This window comes from Hoplias malabaricus, chromosome 18 (assembly GCF_029633855.1).
Source record: "Hoplias malabaricus isolate fHopMal1 chromosome 18, fHopMal1.hap1, whole genome shotgun sequence".
NCBI classification, from domain to species: domain Eukaryota; kingdom Metazoa; phylum Chordata; class Actinopteri; order Characiformes; family Erythrinidae; genus Hoplias; species Hoplias malabaricus.
This window is the reverse complement of record NC_089817.1, coordinates 24,850,055-24,875,358: the sequence shown is the minus strand read 5'-3', so window position 1 is coordinate 24,875,358 and position 25,304 is coordinate 24,850,055. Positions and strand designations below refer to the sequence as shown.

Genomic DNA, 25,304 nt, shown 5'->3' with positions numbered 1-25,304 from the left:
ACCACACTCCTCACAGACAGTCACCCGGAGGAAACCCATGCAGACACAGGGAGAACACACCACACTCCTCACAGACAGTCATCCAGAGCGGGACTCAAACCCACAACCTCCAGGTCCCTACCTGGTACCTACCTCCAGGTACATACAGACAAAAATGCTCAATGAAAATTAAAGGCTGGGGGAGTACCTAGAAGGCAATTGTCATTTTACTGAACAGTCTTGTCATCTTCCATTTATTCTCTAGCAGTCTTGTTGATACTCACTGTTTGTACTTTTTGTTCCCTTTCTTTTTTCTCTCTCTCTTTTACTCACACCTCAGTTCATCTCTGATGGCTACGCGTCTCACCTGTCCCAGCTGGAGTACATCCAGCGCTCGCGTCCTGCTAAAACCGGCAGCGCTCGCATGGTGCTGCGTAAGGGCAGCTTCGGCCTGGGCGGCAGTGGCGATTTCCTGCGCAAACGCAACCATCTGCTGCGCACCATCTCTTCCCAACCAGCCCCCTCAGCCTCGGCCGCAGCCCCCACGCACACGGGACGTCCTGAGAGAGCACAGAGCCAATCAGAATTCGACCGGGAGCGGGCAGAGCGCGCCCAGAGGAGCATGAGCATCGCAGCAGGCTGCTGGGGGAGATCAGGGAAGCTGGAGGGAGGCACACTGAGCCCAAAGTAGTAGCTCTCCTTAACGGGTTAAACGACCATATGGAGCTCAGACTGGACCTCTGCAGATAATCGGGTAGAAGGTGAGGAATCCGGATTGGGTGGGTTTGAGGTTGGAGGGTGGGTGATTTACAAAAAAGAAAAAAGTAGAAAAGGAAATGAACGGGGAATGGGAAGGACTCGGGACCAGAACAGCTTTTCTAATGTAGCAAGAGTGGCATTGGGGGAGGAGATTTTGTTTCATTGAAACTCAAAACAAGAAATCTCATGCCTTAAAGCCTCGCTCTGGGTCATGGAACGCCGGCCCTTGCCTCTCCATATGAATGTACTGTTTGCACCTACACTGGAAGGGTTAAATGGATTTTGGACTTCTCCCAATGAATCCATTCTTCAGGAATGTCGCAAAGTTCTCCCAACTTGGTGTCCACCAACATCTTTTCCCTCTGTAAATACGTGCCTCCCTCTCATGTGCTCAGGGCAGCCATGGACAATTGAGCCGGCCATGGTCAATCCCAGAAGCCACTTCAAATAGCCACATTCCCCACTCCTGTATTGCCAATTGGTAGCCCATTTCCTTTTGTGCTCTCCCTTTCTCTTTCTTTCTCTCTCTCTCTCTCTACTCTTCCTGGAGGTTCTTGTCAAAAGCCCTGCAGCATTTGGCAATAAGGACTGAAGTTGGAACCCCTCCATGTCGTGATTTGCGTTTAGCATGGCCTACAGGTCATCAGAGGCCTTAACTTCTCAACAATGTATTACCACAAAAGCATTAAAGAGACAGAGTGTGAGCACTGCTCTCGGGCTATAACCAAGGACACTGGCCTTTTTTGTGACACTCAATCTGTACTTGGCAACAATCCCTTTATCTGGCCATCTGCTTGCAATACCTCTTGGACACCACTAGAGGGTGGTCCCCACTCCTCCTGTAAAACTCTTCAGGCATGTTTAGTGCTGGCTTTCCCATCTCCCTGGTGCAGCATGCCGTTTACACAGCCAAGTAAAAAATATCCTTCTGAGCCTCCACGCCACTTTCCTCAGAATTCCTGTACTTCTCTCCACCCGGGTCTGCTGCTTTCCTCATTCTTCAGTCACAGCCCTTTGGTCAAGCAGATCCGAGACAATAAGCAACGCTGAAGTAGGAGCTGCCAGTGGACATTGAGACCAGGCTGGGACAGTTCTCAGCAAACAGGAGAAATCTCGTTTTCTCCTTCAATTTTTCACACTTCTATGGCTTTCATTCGTGGGGGAAATCATGGAGTTAAAGTACAACTGGCGACACTTGATCCAAACCAATGGCCAAAACTATTTCTTTTTTCTGAAGCTGTAGTTACTCAACTGTATAACCTCATTGTTATTTTTGCACTAGTCCGTAGTGGAGAACATTGTTACCATCTCATGTTGCTACATATTGTTATCTTGTAGTGCATGATACCAATTAATTTATGGCAGGGTTTGAGTGCGCGTGCACATGTTAGTATATATCTCCAATGTGAGGATTAAACCTGTCAAAAATGTGCCAAAAAATAGGCAGATCTTAGGAACAGAAAAAGTCATAGGCTGTATCCAATGTTTCCTTTGTATTGTACTGCTGAGTATACTGAGTATTTAAGCTAAGTTGTGTGCATAAATGTGTGTGTCTGTGTACATATATATATATATACACACACACACACACACACATACACGCACACACACAGAAGCTCATAAGCTATAAAGAACTATTCCGTTTGGACGGTATAATAACATGTATAATGTTTATAATATTTAGATTGTTTCAGGTCGACATGAAGTCCTTTAAAAGTCAGTGCTCTAGCATACTGTTCATATGTAAGTGAAATCTATAGAACTGTTGCAGTATATTCTTTTAATCATGAGCTGTGATTTTACTTGTTTTTAGATCTGATGGCATGATCAGTGGTAGCCATTTACTGTATACAGATTGGATTGTTTTTTTTTCTTGGGGAAGATACTGGAAAACTGCTCTTAGCTTAGATGACTCTCCATTGTATTTAATTAGGATTCTCTTAGAGCTGTACATTTTAATTGATCGCTGGGAGGTTTTGGATACAGCCGCTCGTTTTAAAAGAGGGGATTCAGGTGGTTAGAAGGAAGAGTGGATGTTTCTGACTGAGGTGTGTGTGGGAATAAAGGCCGTGTAGATATTGTAAACATGTACATTTTACTACATAGGAAATGTATGGTCAAGGATTATTTATGTAGAAGTTCTGTATAGTTCAGATTTTATTGTATTCATGCATTGCATTTATTTTTGTCATATGACTGAGTCATTTCTTAAGGACCAAGGACATGCACACCATTGCAGTTTGTCTCTAATAAAATCACAAAAGACACCACAGCACAGACAATCAGTCTTGGGCACACAAGTGACATGCTCTTCTTATATGAATGTGCTTGGAGGAGGAGCACCTCTCCACATGTACGCCAACGTCCAACTTCTACAAGCTGTGTAAAAACACGGAGGAAAGTCAAACTCACTGTCCATTAAATGATACATTTCCAAAGGAATATGAACCAATTATGTTTGTTTATTTAATAATCATTTGCTTTTCATTTCCAAGATGTTAGTGTTGGGGGTTAGTGTATGGATGTGTTTGCAGTGTATGGATGTCACACCCCATAAGCAGCCTACATTTCATTATGATCAATTTCTCATGTGACATTAATTTGGACATTTAAAAAAAAAATAAACCAGGGTTAATTAGTTAGACTGTAAAAGGCAAGAAAACATGAAAAAATATATTTTTTATGAGGGTGGCACGGTGGTGGTAGTGTCGCAGTCACACAGCTTCAGGGACCTGGAGGTTGTGGGTTCGATTCCCACTCCGGGTGACTGTCTGTGAGGAGTTGGTGTGTTCTCCCCGTGTCCACATGGGTTTCCTCCGGGTGCTCCGGTTTCCTCCCACAGTCCATAAACATGTTGGTAGGTGGATTGGCGACTCAAAAGTGTCCATAGGTGTGAGTGAATGTGTGAGTGTGTGTTGCCCTGTGAAGGACTGGTGCCACCTCCAGGGTGTGTTCCCACCTTGCGCCCAATGATTCCAGGTAGGCTCTGGACACACCGCGACCCTGAACTGGATAAGGGTTACAGATAATCGATGGATGGCTATATTTTTAATGACACCTCTGCCATTGAGCATTGTTATTTCAACTATTTATTGCAAATTATATACAAGGACGCCACGGTGGCGCAGCAGGTTAGTGTTGCAGTCACACAGCCCCGGGGACCTGGGGGTTGTGGCTTTAAGTCCTGCTCCCGTGTGACTGTCTGTGAGGTGTGTTCTCCCTGTGTCTGTGTGGGTTTCCTCCAGGTGCTCTGGTTTCCTCCCACAGTCCAAAAACACACGTTGGTAGGTGGATTGGTGACTCAAAAGTGTCTAAGTGTGTGTGTCGCCCTGTGAAGGACCTACCGTGACCCTGAACTGGAAAAGCGGTTACTGATAATGAATTCATTCATTCATTATCTGTAAGCGCTTATCCAGTTCAGGGTCGCGGTGGGTCCAGAGCCTACCTGGAATCATTGGGCGCAAGGCAGGAACACACCCTGGAGGGGGCGCCAGTCCAACACAAACATATTCACTCACACACACACCCCTACGGACACTTTTGAGTCGCCAATCCACCTACCAACGTGTGTTTTTGGACTGTGGGAGGAAACCGGAGCACCCGGAGGAAACCCACGCAGACACGGGGAGAACTCACCAACTCCTCACAGACAGTCACCCGGAGCGGGAATCGAACCCACAACCTCCAGATCCCTGGAGCTGTGTGACTGCGACACTACCTGCTGCACCACCTGATAATGAATGAATGAGTGAAATTACATACACCACTCGGTCATTTTTAAAGTAACATTCTGAACACACTGTCCTCTGTGTAGAATAGTCATTACTTGTGAATAAGAGTTTACTTGTAGGTCATTAGATTCTTTGAAGCACAGCACAATATGAAAATAGAATCTGAGAATGTACCAATACTGAACTATAGCCAAAACATAGTACTGAATTATTCTAAATGCATTTGAATGTTTTATCATCCGCTCTCCTGCTCATACAGAGAGTTACATTCAGCAGAGAAAGATCTCTGTCCAGGAATTCACATTTCATGTTGTTTTTTTACTGCTCATTGTTCTAATTCAGTCCAAATTCGTTGTTTCTCACAATGTCTCCCATTTTCAAACCGTATTCTCTCTAAATACCACACTGCGGCCATAAACGGTGAACTGCTTCCAAGGTTTTTGACACTTTATCAGTGGAGGAGTGTTTTCTGGAGATTTATGCCTTCGTGCCGCGCTCGGCTCTGTGTTATTGTATGTAATGTGGATTAAATGCAGTTGGACAGCTATTCGAGTTGTTCTGTAATTCATAAAGCGCAGGAGCATCACAGTAACAACTACATTTAACTCAAACAAACCACTTCACTGAGCCACTAGCTCAGTTTCCTAAGAGGATTTCTTGAGTGACGTGTTTTAACACGTGAACATATTTGCTGGTGTACCACAATGAAGCAGATGATGAAGCTCAGTCAGTTATGGATCCAGTCGTCATGTGTTTCTTTATTCTTTAAGCCAGCAATACGTCAGATGTGCACACACACGCACACGCACACACACTGAGTACCATAAAGTTTTACACTGCAGCAATTACTCCCAGGATCAGTGCCGTACATCAGAACTGTTCATCTTTCCTATTTTTAAAAACAGCTTTAAAATGAGATGAATCTCCTTTTTTGTTTTTTTACAAGATTAATAGAAGGAAAGATGTCAGAACGTCATTCTGGTTGCTTCTGTGACAATACAGTAGCAAAAATAAAAATAAAAAAAACAGTGAACACTGCTTAGGGTGCATATAAAAATAACAAAGAAAAAAAATAAATCAGTACACTGGCGATTACAGTAACGCAACAGAGATAAGAACATCCACAGGTTCACAGATTCCTCGATTTACATATCTAAGATACGACTGTATCTACAAGTGTCAAGTAATTTAACCCTTCTGAGGAATTAACTTCCATTGAAGGTAAACATAGACATTTGACAAAAAAACATTTCCCTTTTTAATGTCGCTTTAATGTGACTAAATGGGTCTTCGCCGATGTCAGTCTTTAGTCCGTGTGGTAGGTTCTAACCCCACGCCGGGTGAGTGTGGGTTCCCCAATACTGTAGGAGCAGCTGAGGGGATATTCCAGGGCTTCAGCCCAAAGTAAAGTCTGTCCAGCGCAAAAAGACACAAGGGACCTTCCTGTTGGTTCAACCTTCGCTTTTGCCTTAGAGCTAAACTCCACTGATATTTCTGGAGAACTCTGAGTGAATGTGAAAACTGCTTCACTGTAGAGAACCTTGCTGAGTCAGATTTTCTCAGAGCAGTGGTGATAGGAACCAGATGTCACAAATTTAATGCCATGAAAAGTTGGCTCACACAAAGCTATACGTGAAACAGTTATGAATAGCTGCCGGCCTGATTCTACCATTTGGACTCGCGTTTTCCTTTGTACAACACAGAAAAATACAGACATTTCAGTTCACTGGTCATCGGTCTTCCTGTTTAGTAAATGCCCCTATTCCTGTTGAAGACGGTTCTCATCAGGACTGCTCTAAAAAAGTGAGATTCATCTACAATGAACCATTTCACATCAAATCACACACACTTCCCTTAGGCAGAGTATCGGAAACATTCTGGAACTGACCACTGAGCGAGTACACCCCCCACCCCCCGTCCCCGGCTGGGTTTTAAAGCTTCAAGCTACTGCCTGCTTTTCAGCATCTCTCCTACTATCTCTGAAAACCTGGTATCGCCACTGGGGTCTTTAACAGAGTAAGAAGCCAAATTCACTCATGTCCACCCCTTATTGACTACAGTTCAACATTCTACTCATCCACCTCCACTTCCACTGGCTACAGAGAGGAAGGATCTAAAGTAAGACTGGAATGTATTTAAGTGTAAATCTCCATACTGATAAAACATGACGTTAGATGTTCCTCATGGATCATGCAGTTTACCCTTCTTCAGTGTTTTTTCTTTGTTCTTTTTTTTTTATAGTGTTTCTGAAAGCCATTCTCCACCTAGAGCTATATCCCTTTGTAGTAAATGCCACTGTTTTGTAAATCGAGGAGTCAGTATACATTTTAAAAGCAGCTGTTTCTAATGAAAATGTCGTATTTACAGGTTCAATGGGTGAACACGGTCAGGTCTAGGAGAATGCATAAGTACAATCATAGCTGGTATGTGCATGCATTAATTCAAAATGTCTCTTTACTAATACCCTTTACATAACCTGGCCTTCCATTGTAGAGTATTATAAAAGTAATTTTAGTGTGGACATAAATTAATTTTAATACTATACAATTAGGCTTCAAAATGTGCTTATTAACCCTCCTGGAAATGAAAAGGAACGGTCACAACACCAACTTTAATGTTACGCATGTATATGGAGTTTGAGGGTGACGAGCTTAAAAAAACTTTCTCTTTTAGCGGCTGCATGTTGAAGCAGTACTGAGAGAACAGGGTCGAGAGGCTAGAGGACGGGACGAGGACTGGGGCGACTTAAAGAGCTCGTGGCCGCTTGGGATTGATCTGCTTACTCGCTTGTTCCTCTTCCTGAAGAGTAGATCTGAATGCCTTCACTTTATCTGTTTCATAAGAAAAAAGTGATGACATTAGTCACGATGGTGCACGTACACACAAAGTGAGTTCTTCCCCAGATTTCACCGTACAGAGTATCGTATATTCAACCTAGTTATATAAAGGCTATTCAGTTGATATTATATATGGCTTATAAAGGAATACTGCACAAGGACAGTTGGTGAAAGCTGACAGAGGCGTCTGAAGCTAATGCTTTTGTAAATAATGTGGAGAAAAGCCCATGTTCTGTTACCTCTGAGCTCTGTTAATACTTCAATCTTCTGATCTAAAATTTGCTCCAGCTGTGTAGCATAAGATTCCACATCGTAATCCACCTCCTCGGTCATCTCTATAAGAACTTTCTCATCTTCGAGCCAGCGTATGGACTCCTGCCGTGGAACAGTGAAACACAGGAAAGAAGTAAGTCAACCCTATCAGATCACAACTTCAGAGAGAACAAGATTTAAAGGACACAGTGTTATCGTAAGTCAGCTTTCGGATTGTTTATATTAGGAGGACTGTCCCACAGGACTCGTATCTTACTACATGTGACTACATTTCAGCGTCCTGCACGGAGACAGGGAGTTAACCAATCGTGTGAGTGCAGGAGCTGTCGAAATGTCTACGTTGCAGGTGGGAGTGGGACAAATGTTGCTGATTTTTGGCCGGAGGGAGCCAAAGTCTATGCTGTAATAACAGAGTTATGCGGTTAGTTTCCCAGACAGGGATTAAGCCTAGTCCTGGACTACACAGCACTTTGAATTGTGGTTTTCCATTGAAAGGAGAACACAGTCCAGGACTAGGCTTAACTCTATTATTTTAATCCAGCTCCCACCTAATCCCACTAGACTTTGGGTGTTTCATGTAGTTTGGCCAAAGAAACTTACTGCCACATGTCGGCCTCACGCAAAGGCAAACATTTACTGTGCTGAAAATCGAATGTATGAGCAAAAAATGGTTTCTGAGCACACAAAATAAACAGTGTGCAGTGAAAGTGCAAGCAGCGTTCTCAGTGAGTACTTATTTATTTTGCATAAGAGCAATGAAACTCCATGAACAGTGCTCTCACATGTAAAAAAAAAAACATAAAACAATGCTATAAAAACCCAGGCACAGGCAAAAACACACAGAAAACCCAACAGTGTCTTCAAGGCCATTGTGGCAGGTTTAGGACGATAAGACGTGACGCTATTTACTGGTACTTTAAAAATCACTACTAATCATTACTTATGAAAATCAGGTTTTACAAATAAAAATGGTAATAACTGTAAAAATTAATGGTTATGGTGCCACTTCTTCAAACAGCTGTTGGAACTTAATGTGGCTCGGTGTGAAACGACCTCCAGCCAACCACAGAATAAAAGACATGAAGAAGGTGGAGCCAGGTGCTGACATTCGTTTTGTCCTTAGCTGTCATCATGAAATCCTGTGAAAGGTGATCACACAATTGCTAAACAGTACCTGAAACACTGCTCTATGGTCCTCCAGAACCTGTTCCTCCATCTCCACCAGCTGGGACACAGCCTCGTGGAATGTGAAGAGCTGAGGGGAAACCTCTTCCTCCTAATGACACACAAATTACAAACTGGATTAAAAGTTTTAGTGGTTTTACAAAATTTCAGTGTCCAGAACGACTGACACTGCTGTGTCAAATAACAGATGTTCTTTTTAAGTTCATTTGAGATTTTAGGTTTGTTTTAAGTGATGTGGTGATATTAACACTGTATATAGAGAAAAAACTAAGGGACCTTTATCATTTACACCTCTGGATAAGTACAGTGTGCAGGGAAAACAGATGTGTCTTCAAAAGAAAGTGGTCAGAATGTCCTTGTCAACTTTTCTCTTACGTTCTGTTCACAGAGCAGTTTGAGGTCATCTCTCTGTGGAGAGCTGCCAACTCCCCATTGCGCCTCCAACACGTCCAGCTGGGTCATTTGGTGTCCTCCTGTCCGGCCCTCCATCATCGCACTGGGGTCAACAGTTAGCTCCTTCACCCTTTACCACAGAGACAGAGAGAATCATAACTCTGTATCACCACTGTGAAAGAGCAATGTGCTAATGTCATGACTCATGGACAGGTGATGAATGAATGTAAATGAGGAGGATCACTGAAGGCTCCTCATTAGTTCACACAGTGTCAGATGACAATGACATTTGCATTAGGTCATTACGGCACAAGCATGGGGACACAAGCCTTGATTCTGCCGAACTGAAAATGGTTAAAACATGCCAAAATGAGGTTACGCAGAACTGCAACACTGGTGAGAGTGATAAAACCCAGGAAAAATAAAAAATAAAACAACAGTAAATCAGACGGTGGAAACAACACAAAAGCATTCACACACTGAAATGAAAGCAACTCATTAATACAGTTTAAGTGAACAGAAAAACAGGAGTCAGGAAGCGTTTAAAGAAGCGTGCGTGAGGTGGAAAAAGGGAGACCTGCTGGGTGAGGAAGCAAAGTCATCGTACTCGTAGGTGGGAGAAAGTTCAGAGCGGCCGCCGCCCCCCTGAGAGAAGGGGATGTCTGAGGGACTTATCCCAAACTCCTTCACTCTGACATGGTCAGCATACACAGCCAGGGGGACAAAGAGAGGAGCCCGTGAGCAGAAGAATACAGAACCTCATCATTAGAATGGCATACTCAAAGGTGAACAGGACACACAGCTGATATTGTAACTACATTCCTACATATACACCGTTTTAAATGATCCACTAACGGTTAGTGATCCAGTATTTCCAATTGTCCACCAGGCAGTGTGAAAGGTGTGGTTAATACTATAAAAAAAGCCTAGCTGTACCCTGGTTGAATGCCTGTGTCTGTTCCCCATCACATAACAGAACTACAAAAGTAAAGAGAGTTCTGCCTGCCATTAGACAGTTGTGGCCAGCTTAGCATGCAATAAACATCAGATGTTACGACTGTGCAGATGGAGTCTGAGGCTGAGACTTCCTTGAACTAGTTCTGGGTTGTTGTCGAGTCACGGCTAGTGATTTAAGCTAGCTAGTGTTCTTATCTTGAGTGACAACATACAAAGACTTTGTGATAATAGGTTGTTTTCAGTCACGTGGTTCAGACGCCCCGCAAAAAGCAGATGGAGGGCAGGAGGAATAAAACAAAATGGAGGAGACTGAGGCGAGGAGCCTGTATTGTTTGTTTAAGTGACATCACAATAGAAATGTACAAAAAAATAAATAAATACAACACATGTTGGGGGTGATGTTTATGCAGAGTGACATTTAACTGCCTCTCGAAGTTAATGTTATGGGTGTTTTTTTAAAGTAATGTTAGGTTTTAAGTCCATTACTAGTTGACACCCACAGCACCCAGAGAACTGGGCAAAATAAAAAACACACTCCTCATAGACAGCACCATCAGGCTTTCCATTCCACCTTAAATGGTGTGGCAGGTACATGGCATCTGCAACACCGTTTAAGGTGAAACGGGACACTGCCGAATTAAACTTCAGCCTCAAAGCTGTATTACTGTGGCTGTGCACTGGAGATAGACTTAAAACAATATGCACAAGAAACACAACTAAATTCAAACTTCAGATTAAGAAGCTGCCTTCAGTCTCATCCTGACCGCAGGCGATGGTGTCACAAGCTGTTGAACTGAGGTTTTTCTGTCAAATTTTTGCATTTTTCTCCCTCACGAACAACAACTTTAGGTAACTGATACAAGGTCCTTGTGATTTCAGTTGAAATGATTTTGATCGACCATAAACTATACAATCCACATGGTTCTTTAGAGCGTCTCAGAGCTCCCTGTGCGATAAAATCACTTCAAGCCCACCATCTGCAGTTCACGCAGGGAGGTAACGTTATCTGCAAACAACCTATTGCGCTGAACCTATTGCACTTTTAGTACATTTCGATATTTCTTGCTCTTAATGAAAGTCCCAGCTCAGACACTTGCACAATGCACATCACTACCTGGTAGAAAACAAGTATAAAATACAACATATACATGTACAAGTCTTTTAAACAAAACTGTCTGGCACATGTGCTCTGTACAGGTAGAACATAGCTGTTATAAAATGAAAACAAAATACCTTTTGCATTTAACTGTGTATTAAACTCTTAAAGAAATTTACTGATTTATATGGATAGGAATCCGAACTCTTGGACTAGTTTTTAGTCGCTTGAAAAACAAATCCTCCAAGCTCACTGGTCTAATAACCAGGCTAGTTACTAAAAAGGTTGAGGGCTTAACACAGATTTGCTCATTTAAAAGCGATAAGGAGGATTATGTTCTTTTACAGGCAAGATTAGCTCTATATATATTCCAGAGCACATACCTGTTGGCATATCTCAGTGTATTCAGTGTGTTCTCACAGGAAGCCATACCAGGGGAAATAGTAGCAATCTGCAGAGGAAACGTTTAAATTATTAATGATTAGTTTACAATAAAATGATCCATTCCTCTAACTTAGAACCATGCTGGGAATTGCTTTAGATATTATTCCCAGTTCATTAAATAAAGCTTTTCTAAATCATCCTTGTGTTTGAGCTAATAAAGAGTATTCATGGATACTCTGTGAAGTTGCAGCGCTCATTTCAATGATTTCCAAGAAGATAAAAAGTGGAAATCTGCTACTACATCAGATCTCCTTCTCCTTCTCTGAGAAGTTACAAAACATACAGTAAACAGATTTCTGTGACTGATAATATCACATCATAATGTGGCAAACATACAGACATATCTCACCATGCATGTTCTGGAGTTCTCTCCGATGAAGGAATCTCGCAGAACCTGGGTAAGCTTACTAGCTCTGAATGGAGTGTGAGGCTTATTGCGACCCAAGGCTCTGATGCACTCCTGTTGAGCACAAAGTTCAGTGGAAGCACAGCAATTGAATGTCAAGCAGACCTCATATCAAGTATGTGACCGTGTATAGCTGTGTTTTGAAAACTTTCTTTAAATCTTTAAATTATTATAAATCAAACTGGTTTAATATAATGGAAAATATGAGTGTGCTTAAAAATAAGTGTGTTCTCTCTAAAGGTCTGTACTTACATTTTACAGCAAAAATCAATAAGACACGGCGCCAAAACATTTCCATACGACTGGTATATGTGAGTGTGTAGACCAACCTTAAGAGCCAGTAAACTTTTATTGATCTCCGCCCCCTCGAGGCGAGTCTGACGATCAGCGCTTGATGTGTCCGCTCCTCTCTCATTGCCCGCAAGGTCGATCAAGGAGAACTTTCCGTGCAATTTGCCTCTCCTCCTTAGAATGATCTGGAACACGGCGTGGCTACGTGATGAGTGAGCATTGGCTGAGGTCTGTCCAGATGTTCTGAGGTAGAAAGAATACAGCAGATTAAGCTAAGAGACAAAGAAGTAGGAGAAGATGTATTTTGTTCATTCCTCTGCTCCGATACAACTTCAGCTACAAACAAAAGGGTTAATTCTTCCTTATTCTAAGAGGATGTTTTAAAGGCTAAGCACCAGCGATATGAAAGTGTCAAACAAATAAATACAGTGGAGTTTGAGTTCCTAACTTGTGTTTATTGAGAGTCAGAAAACATGTTATTTCTTACTAATTCAAGGAATAAGGTTTAAAAGACTGTTGGTCCCCCACCTCCCCCAACGGTGTTCGGAAACTCTATAGACGTTTTGCCTGTGACGTAGATGGTGGACAACAACTCTAGAAGTGGCACTTAATTTAATGCATAATGACAAAAATGTGTGTTGTTTTTGGCTGCAATAATTCAATGTACAGTGGGACATCTGTGCACAAATGACCCAAAGATCCCAAAATATCCAGAAAATGGACTAAATTTGTCAACTTTAAACGGGCACTTTGGAAAGGACCATTCGCTCACTCCGTTATCTGTAGCTCATTTCACTGGCGCTTTTCCAACAATATGGGCATGTAAGGACACCAACGAAAGGTACCTCTAAATTTGAGTTTAGCTTATCGCTAGGCTATTGTCATGAATAATGTTGGTTATTTAGCTAGATACTGTCATAACAGTCAGTCATAACGGTGTTTTACCGCGGCGTTGTTCAGCTGTTGTCCACCAGTGATGGTTGCGTCACGGTTGCGTTCAAGAATTTCCGTAGCGAGCTCGGGTTTTCCCGTCAGTTTAATAAAATTGTCAGTTTTAAAGCAAATTAAGCTGCTATTTTCATTTTAATTCATACGTATATATGTCAGTAACTACAATAATGTGAAATATTCATGGAGGTCCATTAAGTGGTACTTAGCCTTTAAAGACAGGGAAACTGACTGGGGTAGTCCAGCATCAGAAATTATAAACTAACTGAAGGTGATGTAAAAAGGGAATACGATTTAGAAAAAAAAAAGGTTTATACCTGCAGCTGTTGCCTACTTCTATAAGTTTAAGGACATCTTCTGTGCATTTGACTTCACGCTCCTGTAATCCAACAACTTGCACCTGCTGCTTACCATCCTCCAGAACTCGCAGCTTTGCCTTTCTGTTGAGAAGGTCAAAGACCTACACATACATCAAAAATATGTCATGAACTCACATGACTGAATGATGCCTGTGATAAAATCTTACACATTTATATCAGGAGGAATTTTGAACTGAAAACTTGCCTTCCCACTGTAAATTTCAAAGAATGTAGCATACACTTGGAGGTCCAACTTCTTGTAGTTTGGTTTCTTTAGCATTAGAAAAACATCTCGTGCTGCAAAGAAATAAAGTCAGATTAAGACTTTTACACTTTTATTTTTTTACTATTTTGAATAAAGGGCTCCAAACACACCTGCCAGAGCATATATTCCTTTAGAGCAATCTTGGTTTTTGCCTGAAAAATCACCTCCCATTGTCTGAAACCGAACAAAATTCATTTACATTTTGGGCTGGGATTAATGGCCCTTGGAGAAAATAGGTTCTTTCTGGTAAAGCCTCTAATGTGCTTATTGTTACCAAGATTAATAAATGATACCTACATGAGTTTTACCGCTCCCTGTTTGTCCATAGGCAAAGCACGTAGCCATTCCCCTCTCAAATATGGTTTCTACGAGTGGCCGGGCCGTAAACCTGAAAGACCAAGCAGTCCGCTCTTTAAAACCATGCGGCATATGCTTCTTATCAGCTCTTTTGGTGGCAGAAAGAAAAGTCTGACCTGTAAACCATTTCGTTCGTGGTGGTATCATCAAAAGCGTAATCAAAGCGAAATGTCTGATTCTCTAAGTATCTTGTTAAATCCACTTTTTGTTTGGGTTCATGAACCATAACCACATCTTTACTGGGAATGGTAATGACATCCAGGTCCTTTGAGGACAATTCTGTGACAGAAGATTCACACTAAGTTATTGGGTCTTCCATAAACCGTGATCAGAAATGTATTCATGCAGTAAAACATAATGCTTCTTTAATGCTACTCATTACTTACCTTTCTTGTTCAGTGGCCGTGCCCTGACACAAACACATATTCTGTGCTCCTCAATCTATGAAAAGACAGATATGTCAATCAATGTATTGCTGTGGAACGTGTGCTTGTTACACATCTTGTTAACAACGTTGTTTAAAATAAGATTCACATTCACATGCAGGACGGTATATGAATCAATCACAGGTGTTTAAAGAAAATATCAGATTTTTCACCAGATCAGCAGTCGTCAGTGGCCTGTAGTCGAGACTTGCTCTGAAGTCCCGAATCATACACATAATTTCATAATTCGGCATTGTGGCATCCACCTCCTGTTTGGAGCATCAAAGATCATTTTAAGGCCATATTAGCAACTGCCCAAACCAAGGGTGTAGATTTGTTCTTGACATTGGTGGGGACCTATGAATCTACACCAACCACCAGAGAACGTGATTTAACCCTTTCTGCACCTCTAGGTTAATGAAACATTGACAGAACGGGGTCGCTGTTTTTTTTTTGTTTTTTGAGGGGATCAAATCAATAATCGCTGGATACTGGTGGGACAGGTCCCTTCCATCCATGATAATTCTACGCCCTTGGCCCAAACCATTTAATACAAAAACACAAAACAACCAATGGCATAATGCAAAGCACACAGTTGGAACTCAAGAGAACAAAAATGCTTTTTGTTTTTGTCTGTACGTGGTTACGATTGTAGACGAAGTTCCTTCTGACTCACCGAGATCTACCATTTACAGCACCCTGGCACTTTAATCTTACTTTATTGTAAGTGCTCAGTTTCAGCATTACTCTCACTTTTGTATGTAGCCTTGGTACTGAAGCTATAGAACTTGTGTATTCTGTTACATCCCTTTGTCTTGTTAAACGTTTTATGCCCTCAGTAATACAGTACTCATTTCCCTGCATGCTTCTTATTCCCCCTGCATTTTATTGCACTGTGTTTGTTCTACATGTAAACATGTAGAACTCAATAACTGAAAATGGAATATATGATTTTGGTTTTAGTCAGGAAATATCATGTAATCTTTTCCTCCTGTACCTGCGCTCTCTTCTCCCTCAGTTCCTGCTGCTGCAGGCGCCTCCTCTCTCGCTTCTCCTGCAGTTTCTCCACCTCCTTTACACAGTTCGACTTCCTGCGAGCTGAATGAACGTAACAGTACATTAAATTTTTAACTCATACAATCTGGAATGTATTCATTCATTCATTCATTCATTATCTGTAACCACTTATCCAATTCAGGGTGGCAGTGGGTCCAGAGCCTACCTGGAATCATTGGGCGCAAGGCGGGAATACACCCTGGAGGGGGCGCCAGTCCTTCACAGGGCAACACACACACACACCTACTGACACTTTTGAGTCGCCAATCCACCTGCGACGTGTGTTTTTGGACTGTGGGAGGAAACCGGAGCACCCGGAGGAAACCCACGCAGACACGGGGAGAACACACCAACTCCTCACAGACAGTCACCCGGAGCGGTAATCGAACCCACAACCTCCAGATCCCTGGAGCTGTGTGACTGCGACACTACCTGCTGCGCCACCGTGACGCCCCCAAAACTTATTTCACATGTATAGAAAAAAAAACTAGAGCTCCACTTAAAGAAATTGATCAGTTGTGTAGGCTATATCAACTCTGAAAGCCAATGTGCCAGGTGGATCTCCCTATGCCAGCACATTCACAGAGATTGCTGTACCTTTCACTACCTGCTGCACCACCGTGCCGCCATCTGGAATTTAATTTTGAAAAATAATTCATGCCACAGAGGTATTTTTTAGTATTTAAATACCTCTTTAACAAAATGCATTTACACTAAAGTTGTTGTAGAATTTTCACAAGTTGGCACCAGTTGTACCACATTAGTTAGGACTCCCTCACAATACCACCAAACGGGGTGGGTGACGGCAAGCATGTGCTTCCTCTGTGACACCTGAAACCAGACACTGGCTCTTTTTGACATGCCTCTAACGTGCCAAGTGCCCATATTTGTCACATCAGCCAACAGATGCTGACCAGCACTGTGCACACTTTGATAAAGGGAGAAGGGAGTTGTGCTGCATTGAACTTCCAGCTTTAGGCTGATGTATCAGTAAGGTTCAAATAGGCGATCTATGGATGACAGTTCCAATGCTGCGAGCGCTGCATCCCTTGGGAGTCTAAATACTTTTTTTTGACCCAACTAAACTCAAATTGTGACATATGAGGCATTGGCTAGGGCCACTAGGAGGACTGCGATTGAACAATAGGGACAAGAGGGAACATCTCGGAGGAACAACTCTAAATGCCTCTTTTGTTTTTCTCCATAGAGACAGAGCAGCATTGTTCAGTGTTCGGAAAGCGCTCTACTCCACTATGTTTTTTTTTTTTTGTCTTTTGTGAGATTGATATACTCTACACTCAAGAGGCCACAAACTACTTTCTTCGTCATAACTTTAAACATGCCCACTGAGAGCAGCAGTATGTATATATATATATATATTTATATAATATAAAGTAACAAACATCTGTGTGGACGTAAATCCCTGATATGATTATCTTAAATGATATATTTTAAATTAAAATTAACATTAAATAAAAAACATGTTACACTACTGTCAGTGATACAAAGCTGAATATTTGTGGAATATTTTGTTAAACATGAGTGTGACTTTACAAGCTAAATTTATAAGCTAGTGCCACTAGATGCTCTGCACTAAGACTTATCAAATAAATTAAGTATCGGTAAATATATATTTACTATATGACCCACCCTTAGTGAGGTATGCCGTTCTTTCATACAATTCTATACTATGATGTGGCAAAGCAACGTACAAAGTAATGCAATGCTGTACTTTTTGTACATATGGACTATAAGTCCATTCTGTTCTATGCTGTGCTAAATCGCTGTATTCTAGGTTTTTTTTATACTATATTGGCATATGCTGTGTGGTTGTACCATTCTGCTGCTGTTGCAGGGTCTGATGCTGGATGGGAGGAGGAGCTGGAGCAGGTGGAGTCTGTTCTGTCTGCTGGCTGGGCCGTGCCCTTGTTGTACCTATAACTAAAAAATAAATAAATATATCAATTAATTAAAACCAACACTAAGTTAAACAGAAATTCAGAACTGACTGCAATAGTAAGAGTCACCAGCGCAAACATTGCTTGAACGCATATAACTGCTACACATGCATTATTGTGTATTCAGCATCCTGTCCAAATTAAAAATCCTGGATCTTGAAATGACTGCGATTTTTGAAAATTGCTGCTATGGCAATGACAACCAGTAGTTAAAAAAATAAGTTCCAAACCTGATTTATCTGGGCAACAAGGACACAGAGTGTCACTGATGCAAAGCACTGAATATTGCCACTGCCTTTATCACTTGATTACAATCTATAAATAAAAGGGCTTTGCTCTTGGTCCAAGATTTTCTAATTCACCTATTATTACCCACTATTCTCCTGTTAATTGTTTTATTTTCTCATTATAAGCCTACGAGACTCATTTGGATGTTCTTAATTAAACACCCTCAGAGTCAAGCTCATTAACGCAGTCATTTGTATCTTTAAAACAGATTTGTTTCCAGACGTCCAAATCCAGCCAGCTGCTGTTGTATAGAGGAGGTAATGAAGTTTTTTCTTGAATTAATTCACCTCAAGCTAATTCACAGTCCTTACTTCCATGAATCTGACAGCGTGTCCTTAACAGCAAACGCATCATAAACTGAACTTGCTCAACAACAGTATCTTTTTGGGGTTTACAAATTTCTGTTCTTTAATGGACCTTGTGGGTTTCAAAAAACATGAAAGCTCACTGAAGGCTACATAGATTTTTTTCATTCATTCAATCATTCATTATCTGTAACCGCTTATCCAGTTCAGGGTCGCGGTGGGTCATAGTTTTTAAATTAGCAAATATTAAAGTGGATTATGCTCTTTTTTATCCGTGTTAACAGTGATGTGCTCCTGGATCACTCATTCCAACCACAGCTCATTTTAGACTTCAGAAACCAATCTGGTAAGATTGAATTCTGGGAACCTTTGCTCAGTTCCCTCTTATGGCTAATCCAACTGGCTAAGGCATTTAAAACAATGCTAAAATACTCCAGTAGCACCAAGCTATTAAATATCATTGTTGTGGAATATCAGTGAAATTACTGTTCATGAAATCAATTTTATTAATACTCTACCATAGATGGGTTTACCTCTGTTATCCCTCGCAGGTGTTTCATTCTTGGGTGGTGCCACAGTCCGACGATTCTGTATGTATTAAAGTGGAAAATAAAATTATTTCTTACATCAAATAAATACACAGAGGGGTAGTGCATTGTGTGATGTGCACTACAAGCAGAACAGTATGCAGCAAAGCAGGAGTTTATATTTATATGAATGCATTTAAAAAAAACAAGCCGTCAGTTCGTGCTAAACCATTACATATTTAATCAAACTATATTCCCTTCCCTTTAAAGCAATAACTACAATTTACGATGCAGTATGAGCATGGCACTAACCTTACTGGGGGGGATTTTATTAACTTTCACAGAACTTGACAAGGCTGGAGGAGGAGTTTCTGGACTTTGTGCAATCTCCTCATCTGGTGCAAGATCTGGATTTAGTGCAAAAATGCTCTCCAAGTCAATCTGTTCAGGAAAGGAAAAAAAAAAAAAAAAAAAAAAAGTCCAATCTTATAATTAACTCACACTATACAAATTGATGAGACACTGTCGAGGAAGCTTACTAGCAAACAAGACAGACAAACCACAACGCTAAAATATGTGCACTTAACATTCACAAAACCAGCTTTGGAATTTCTTTCTTTAAATTCAGTGGAAGGATTATCAGGTTATTTGGCAGAGATACAAATGGTGCTTTAAATAACAAAATCTTTCTATCCTTATCTAACACATCAGTATTTGCCAAATCCAGTAGCAAAGGAGATAACGGTCAACTTGCATGTTCAAAAACAGACTGTGGTAGATAAAAAACAAACTTGGACCACTAATCATGTCTTCTGTTCAGTGAAATACCTGTTATGATGCTATGATAAAGTCTTAAATAGCTCCTACTGTAATATTTTTCAGTGAAAAGAGACAAACATTGAGACAATAACAGGGTAAAAACAAGTGAAATACCTCTTTGCCTTTTGTGTCTCCATTTTCTATCCATTCCACAGTGACACTTTCATTATCTTCATTAAGTGAGGTGACCATGGCTTGATGTATTCGCCCTGCAATAAGACGACACTGAACTTTAGCTGGATTTCCCAGGAAAGGCTTGTCAGTGACCATGAATAAATGGGTCTTGGTTTTGTAGATGCCCTGGTGTTCTAAATTCTCATGTCTAAATTCCAACAAAAGGTAAATGAGAAATGACAAAAAAAGATAACAAAGGATGTTAGACATCACGACAAAGATTTAAATTTTGAACAAGCACCTGCATCACAAAAAAAGAAAGAAAAAATAATAATAAAATATAATATAATCTACCATTCAAATGGTAATGTCCTAAATGTTCAGTAATACAAGTTTATAACTGATAAATCTCTACAAGCTCCAGTACATTCGTATGTACATTAGATTGTCAGGTTAAAAATGTAAAACTACAGAAATCACGGAATGTCATACTCAGGACTATACAACTTTTATAATAAATTAACATCTTTGAATTCTTAACAAACTGCAAAGCTTTTTAATTTGGGCTGTAAGAATTCTAACAAATCTCAGATTCATTACAGTATTCATACTAATTAATAAATGTAAAAAATACATTTGGTGATAATAATGTTCCATGCCTATTTGTAAACATCTCACATAAAGACTTGGCAATACGTGTTTAATGAATTGTGAAGCATAACTTGCAATTCATAGTAACATTTTCAATATACATTATTTCCTCTATATCATGCAGCCCTAGTATTAAACAATCTGTTGACTATCCATATGGTTGCAAACCATATATTATTTATATTTAATTAAATAGCTATTAGATCAGGCTTATGTGCTATGCTACAAACGATCCTCTTATATTTGCAGCTGCAAGCTTTTTTACACCAGTGTACAGCAGCAGGTGCACTCTACAATGTTTTCTAGCTTTGTAGTACCCCATGCAATCATGCCAAAGCTGTTGTCTGTATGAAAGCTAGTTATTAAGCCATTTAGTGCTATTTCCTGAGTGCACAGAAAACTATTTGTAGTCTCTAAAATACAAGAGAAAAAGGCTATGGCTATTTTTCTTTAAAAAATACTTAATATGCATTTGTTCAACTATAAATATATTAGGCCAACAAGGGAGAATCAGACCCCCTGGATAAGACACAGTGCACACTCATATTTTATCTCTTTATCATATATTGGGACCTACGCTAATCTCAGCACATTTCATGAATGGCTAGGCTCTAATTGTTATATTTTTATTACATCGCTGGAATGTATTCTGGATATTTTGTGTAATCCATGCATTCATTTTCAGTTAATAAGAAAACAAAAACATTATTGGATGCTCTGTGGGAGTAGTTCATTGGTATTGGAAGAGAAATGTGTTTTTTATTTATTTTTTATTAGAAATGTTTGTACTTCTACCTATTTTTAACCACCCTGCTAGAGAAAAGATTGAATTAAATTTATGCAGCAACCAAAGTTATGTCCACATTAACCTTAATTTAGTTTTTTTTTCTTTCTTAAAGTCATTCCTGTGATTACAGATTTATGCATAATTTTTTAACTGCTGAACTCATGCTTGATATGGTTTTACTTTCCATTAAATGGCCATTGTTCTTACCCAAAAGTAATTTTTACTCTTCCAACCTTTCAGCAGACGTCATTTGTCCAAAGGAACTTACAAAGTTTGTGCATTTGCAATGACAAATTTTACTTGATGCTGAAGGTGGTGTCAGAATATATATAATAATTTATATTCTCATTATTTTACACATATATTCAATGTCTGATGCTAGTTCTGTAAACATTTTGATTATATCTGCTGTTGCCTCTCAGTTTTTTTTAACCATTTTAAGCCATCTACCACACACATTCATTCATTTATTCATTGTCTGTAAGCGCTTATCCAGTTCAGGGTCCCAGTGGGTCTGGAGCCTAGCCAGAATCATTGTGGCACCAGTCCTTCACAGACACACACACACACTTACATTTTTGAGTCGCCAATCCACCTACCAATGTGTGTTTGTGAAACATGGGAGGAAACTGGAGTACCCGGAGGAAACCCACGTGGAGAACACCCCAAACTCCTCACAGACAGTCACCCGGAGCGGGACTTGAACCCACAACCTCCAAGTCCCTGGAGCTGTGACAGCGACACTACCTGCTGTGCCACGGAGCCACCCCCTACCACAAACAATACGCAGAAAAATAAATAGGCCAATTTATAAAATAAAAATAAATAGGCCATAGCAAGAATCGAACATAAAAGTCTATTCCATGTTAATGTGGCCCTTTCAGTAAGTTAATATATCTCGTGCCTCTATATACATCCATCAAATTTCAGCCTGACAGGGCTGGTTGTGGAGCTGTCTCAAAAAGAATAAGCCAATGTTAAAGAATAAGGCAAAAGTTCAAATTCTTTTTCAGAGTAAAAAATATATATATAAATAAATATCTGATTGAAGTATTGGTCAAATGTATTTGATAACAATCATATTTAAGCTGTTATTTGGCAATTATCATATGAGTTCAGTATCACTGTGCTAGTCCTTCACAGGGCAACACACTATGGACACTTTTGAGTTGCCAATCCACCTACCAATGTATGTATCCACCTCACCAATATAACGGACTGAATGATTTAGGGAAAATATTCTTATCAATATTACAATTGATTTAAAGTACACTATTTTCAAAAAATTAAATTACTATAAAGTTACAGGCCTTTATCATTTTTTCCCAGCGCAATTTACAATGTTTTGGGGGGAAGAATGACATCATACTTAAAGACATTCATGCAATACACAATAAAATATGACACAGCAAACATGGCACCTACCTTCAGAGGGATTTAGTTCATTTGTACTGCTTTTAGGTGCAATGCTCCTTATGGAACTGACTAACTCACTCACTCACTGATTCACACACACACTCACGTTTAATAAAATGTTTTAAAACTGCTGCTACTCAAGGATTTACATCAATAACATGGGACCGTCTTTACTAACAAAACATACACTGGTTTATATATATTATTATTTTAGAGCTACTGGCTGTTTACACTAAGCTGGTGACCTGAAATCCGTCATCAAAAACTCAAAATCAAACCAAAAAAATAAATCATATTTATTCTGCATTTTATACTGAAGGAAACACAGTCAGTCCATGTTCTTTAAGCACTAAAGATATGAACAATTTGTTCAGAGAAATGTACAGCTTCCTAAATGTATCAATAAAATAATCACACTCCTCTACTGTAATTTTAAAACCGTTGTGTTTTTAGATTAAAACTTGAAGGAAACCTGACTGAAACTTTACGCAATGCTAATTAATGAGGAATATTATTCAAAATAAAATGCTTGAATAGTCTTCATATTGAAATGAAAATGTTTAATTATAGATTCCAATCAGTAGAATATTAAATGTGCTGATAACATTTCTTCATTATATAGATTAGTGTCTTTTAGAACTATAACACTGATGTTAGACTTGTACAGATGATGTCTCCCTTGCACCAGCTAAGACCAGCATCACCCATTCCATAGACACTAGGACACATGAGCCGGTTTATTCAAGGGCGGACACTGGAATAATCAAGGCTAAAGAAACACAACTAGGCTCGCTTTAATTCTGAATTATATCCATTAACTGGACGCCTATAAGACGTGCTGATGTGCCTGGTGCTATCCGCCCGTTAGAAACTCATTAAGCCATTTGTTGCAGGCGATGGGCGTTTTCGTCAGTAACCTAACGTTATGCTAACGGGGTTAGCACGATGCAGCAGAGACAGGAAAAGCCACAGCTTTACTTAAAGACAAAGCACAGAGGGATAATATATATAACAATGTGTATTTTCATATTTTTGAGCCACACAGCTGTCTCTAATGCCTGCTTTGCTCCAGTTTTGTGCTCTCTTTGGTTTAGTTAGCGTGTTTAGCTAAGCCTCATCCGCTGAGGCCGCAGTTACCGGGCAACAAAGCTGCTGCTGCCGCTCGAGCTCCTCTCTCGCCGCATCCTCTCTCCACCACTCACACAGTCTCTCTCACACACAGCCGGTCACTCACCGTCACTGCGCTTGATTTCCACATAAATACCGATTAGGATCTTCCCGAATATGCCCGCCATGCCTCATGTGTAAAAGGCGCTGTTTGTGAGTGTTTAGGGGCTTTAACGAGGCGTTGAGCTGAGTTGCTGGGCGCAGGCAGCACAGACCGGGAGAACGAGGGAGGAGGGAGAGGGACAGGGACAGGAGAGAGCGGGTCTGCGCATGTGCCAAACAAACCTCTTCGTCTGAAGAGAAACTTGAATCAAAATGCTAGACTTTTCACTCATTTATTTATTTATTACATCTTTTATTAAATAGGTTCTCTATTATTTTAATAACCGTACTATGCTCTATATACAAATACATAAGCCATAATCGTATATAAAGTGTTTAAATACGTTTAAAGGGATTTTATGAACAAGAATTGATTTTCAATATTCAAACATTCTCTTGCACGTGTATCATTTTATGGTAACTCTTTTGTAGTATTAAAAATGACAATTGCCATTTTATTCTTAAATGAAATGTAACCTAAAATTAAAGCATTGCTATTCTAATCACTAACGTCAAAATATGTCTTTAATTTGCCTAAACCAAAACTCCCACAACAACAACAACACTGTCCTCCTCCCTCAATCCACGGCTGAAGTGCCCTTGAGCAAGGCATGGAACCCATAATTGCCCCTGGACGACAGGGATGGCCGCCCTCTGCTCTGGGGGTGTGTTCACTGCCACAGATAATTTCAATGCAGAAGATGTTGTACAATGAAAAATAATTGCAAAAAAGCTTCTTCTCACTTCCCGTTTTCAAACTGAACTTTTATGTTATTTTTTTGTTGAATGAGAAGGCAATTGTAATTTTTAGTACTAAGCAACAGAAGGAGAAAAACAGCAGGATAAATGCTTACAATTTAATTACAATTATACATTACACAAAAAAATGCTTAATTCTTAAAAAACATATCGGGACACCTTATAAGTAAATAAGGTGTAGGTTTACTTCTGTAACCCTGGTCCTCTGAAACTGGAATCTCACAAGAAGTCCTAAATTGCCCTCTGCAACTGATGGACTAACCACTGTCATGATTCGGGAATGCTCACATTATAAATTGCAGCCACCTTGATGCCCATCCATTCTCAACCATGCTCTTCCCCAAGTGAAATGCAAAGAGAGAAGAGTGTCTGGACAGGCGTGTTGAAGAAGGCCACCAAAGCTCAGACCACAGTTGTGAAGATAAAACTGTGTGTAAAGTATGAACAAAATAATCACCACATGGTCTACAAGGCCATGTTTGTAAGAAGTATAATCTTAAAAAATAGGACCTGACAAATGTTCAGAGAAGCTTTGCTGGCTGCAGGCACTGTACAGAGACAACCCCTAAACGCAGCCCACAAAGTGACCTTTCTTCTGGTGGATTTTGCCATAGAATGGTTAATATTTGAATACAGTCTTGTAACACAGT

General features: G+C 40.3%; 2 protein-coding genes across 11 annotated transcripts in view; one reads left to right on the top strand and one right to left on the bottom strand.

Moving 5' to 3' along the window:
- LOC136674786 (membrane-associated phosphatidylinositol transfer protein 2) overlaps positions 1 to 2,986 on the top strand; it is a 71,938-nt gene extending 68,952 nt beyond the window's left edge. For all 5 annotated transcript variants that reach the window (XM_066650995.1, XM_066650993.1, XM_066650994.1 and 2 more), the window contains one exon: positions 320 to 2,986. In XM_066650995.1, coding sequence (XP_066507092.1) covers positions 320 to 670 — 351 coding nt within the window. In that variant the 3' untranslated portion in view covers positions 671 to 2,986. The remainder of the gene's footprint in view (positions 1 to 319) is intronic.
- On the bottom strand, positions 2,983 to 24,062 carry LOC136674788 (kinesin-like protein KIF2A). 6 transcript variants are annotated; one of them, XM_066650996.1, is made up of 22 exons: positions 23,861 to 24,062; positions 19,773 to 19,867; positions 19,152 to 19,280; positions 18,846 to 18,900; positions 17,598 to 17,702; positions 15,703 to 15,803; positions 14,879 to 14,974; positions 14,667 to 14,721; positions 14,397 to 14,559; positions 14,221 to 14,311; positions 14,034 to 14,097; positions 13,864 to 13,955; positions 13,617 to 13,759; positions 12,390 to 12,594; positions 12,004 to 12,114; positions 11,594 to 11,661; positions 9,735 to 9,848; positions 9,140 to 9,287; positions 8,754 to 8,855; positions 7,546 to 7,681; positions 7,253 to 7,300; positions 2,983 to 3,117 (listed from the first exon to the last, which is right to left on the bottom strand). In XM_066650996.1, the coding sequence occupies exons 1-22, from the start codon at positions 23,919 to 23,921 to the stop codon at positions 3,053 to 3,055; spliced, it is 2,247 nt and encodes a 748-aa protein (XP_066507093.1). In that variant the 5' UTR covers positions 23,922 to 24,062; the 3' UTR covers positions 2,983 to 3,052. The 6 variants fall into 6 exon arrangements, with proteins under 6 accessions (XP_066507093.1, XP_066507095.1, XP_066507097.1 ...); XM_066650998.1 differs by having other exon boundaries at positions 9,765 to 9,848; XM_066651000.1 differs by lacking the exon at positions 9,735 to 9,848.
- Positions 24,063 to 25,304: the final 1,242 nt, after the last annotated feature.

Coding starts and splice junctions, on each gene's coding strand:
- LOC136674788 (XM_066650996.1), bottom strand. CDS start 23,921: ATGGCGGGCATATTCGGGAAGATCCTAATCGGTATTTATGTGGAAATC. Junction 17,703..18,845: donor ACCTGCGAGGGATAACAGAG/GTAAACCCATCT, acceptor TTTATTTTTTAG/TTATAGGTACAACAAGGGCA. Junction 15,804..17,597: donor CCTGCAACAGCAGCAGAATG/GTACAACCACAC, acceptor ACGTTCATTCAG/CTCGCAGGAAGTCGAACTGT.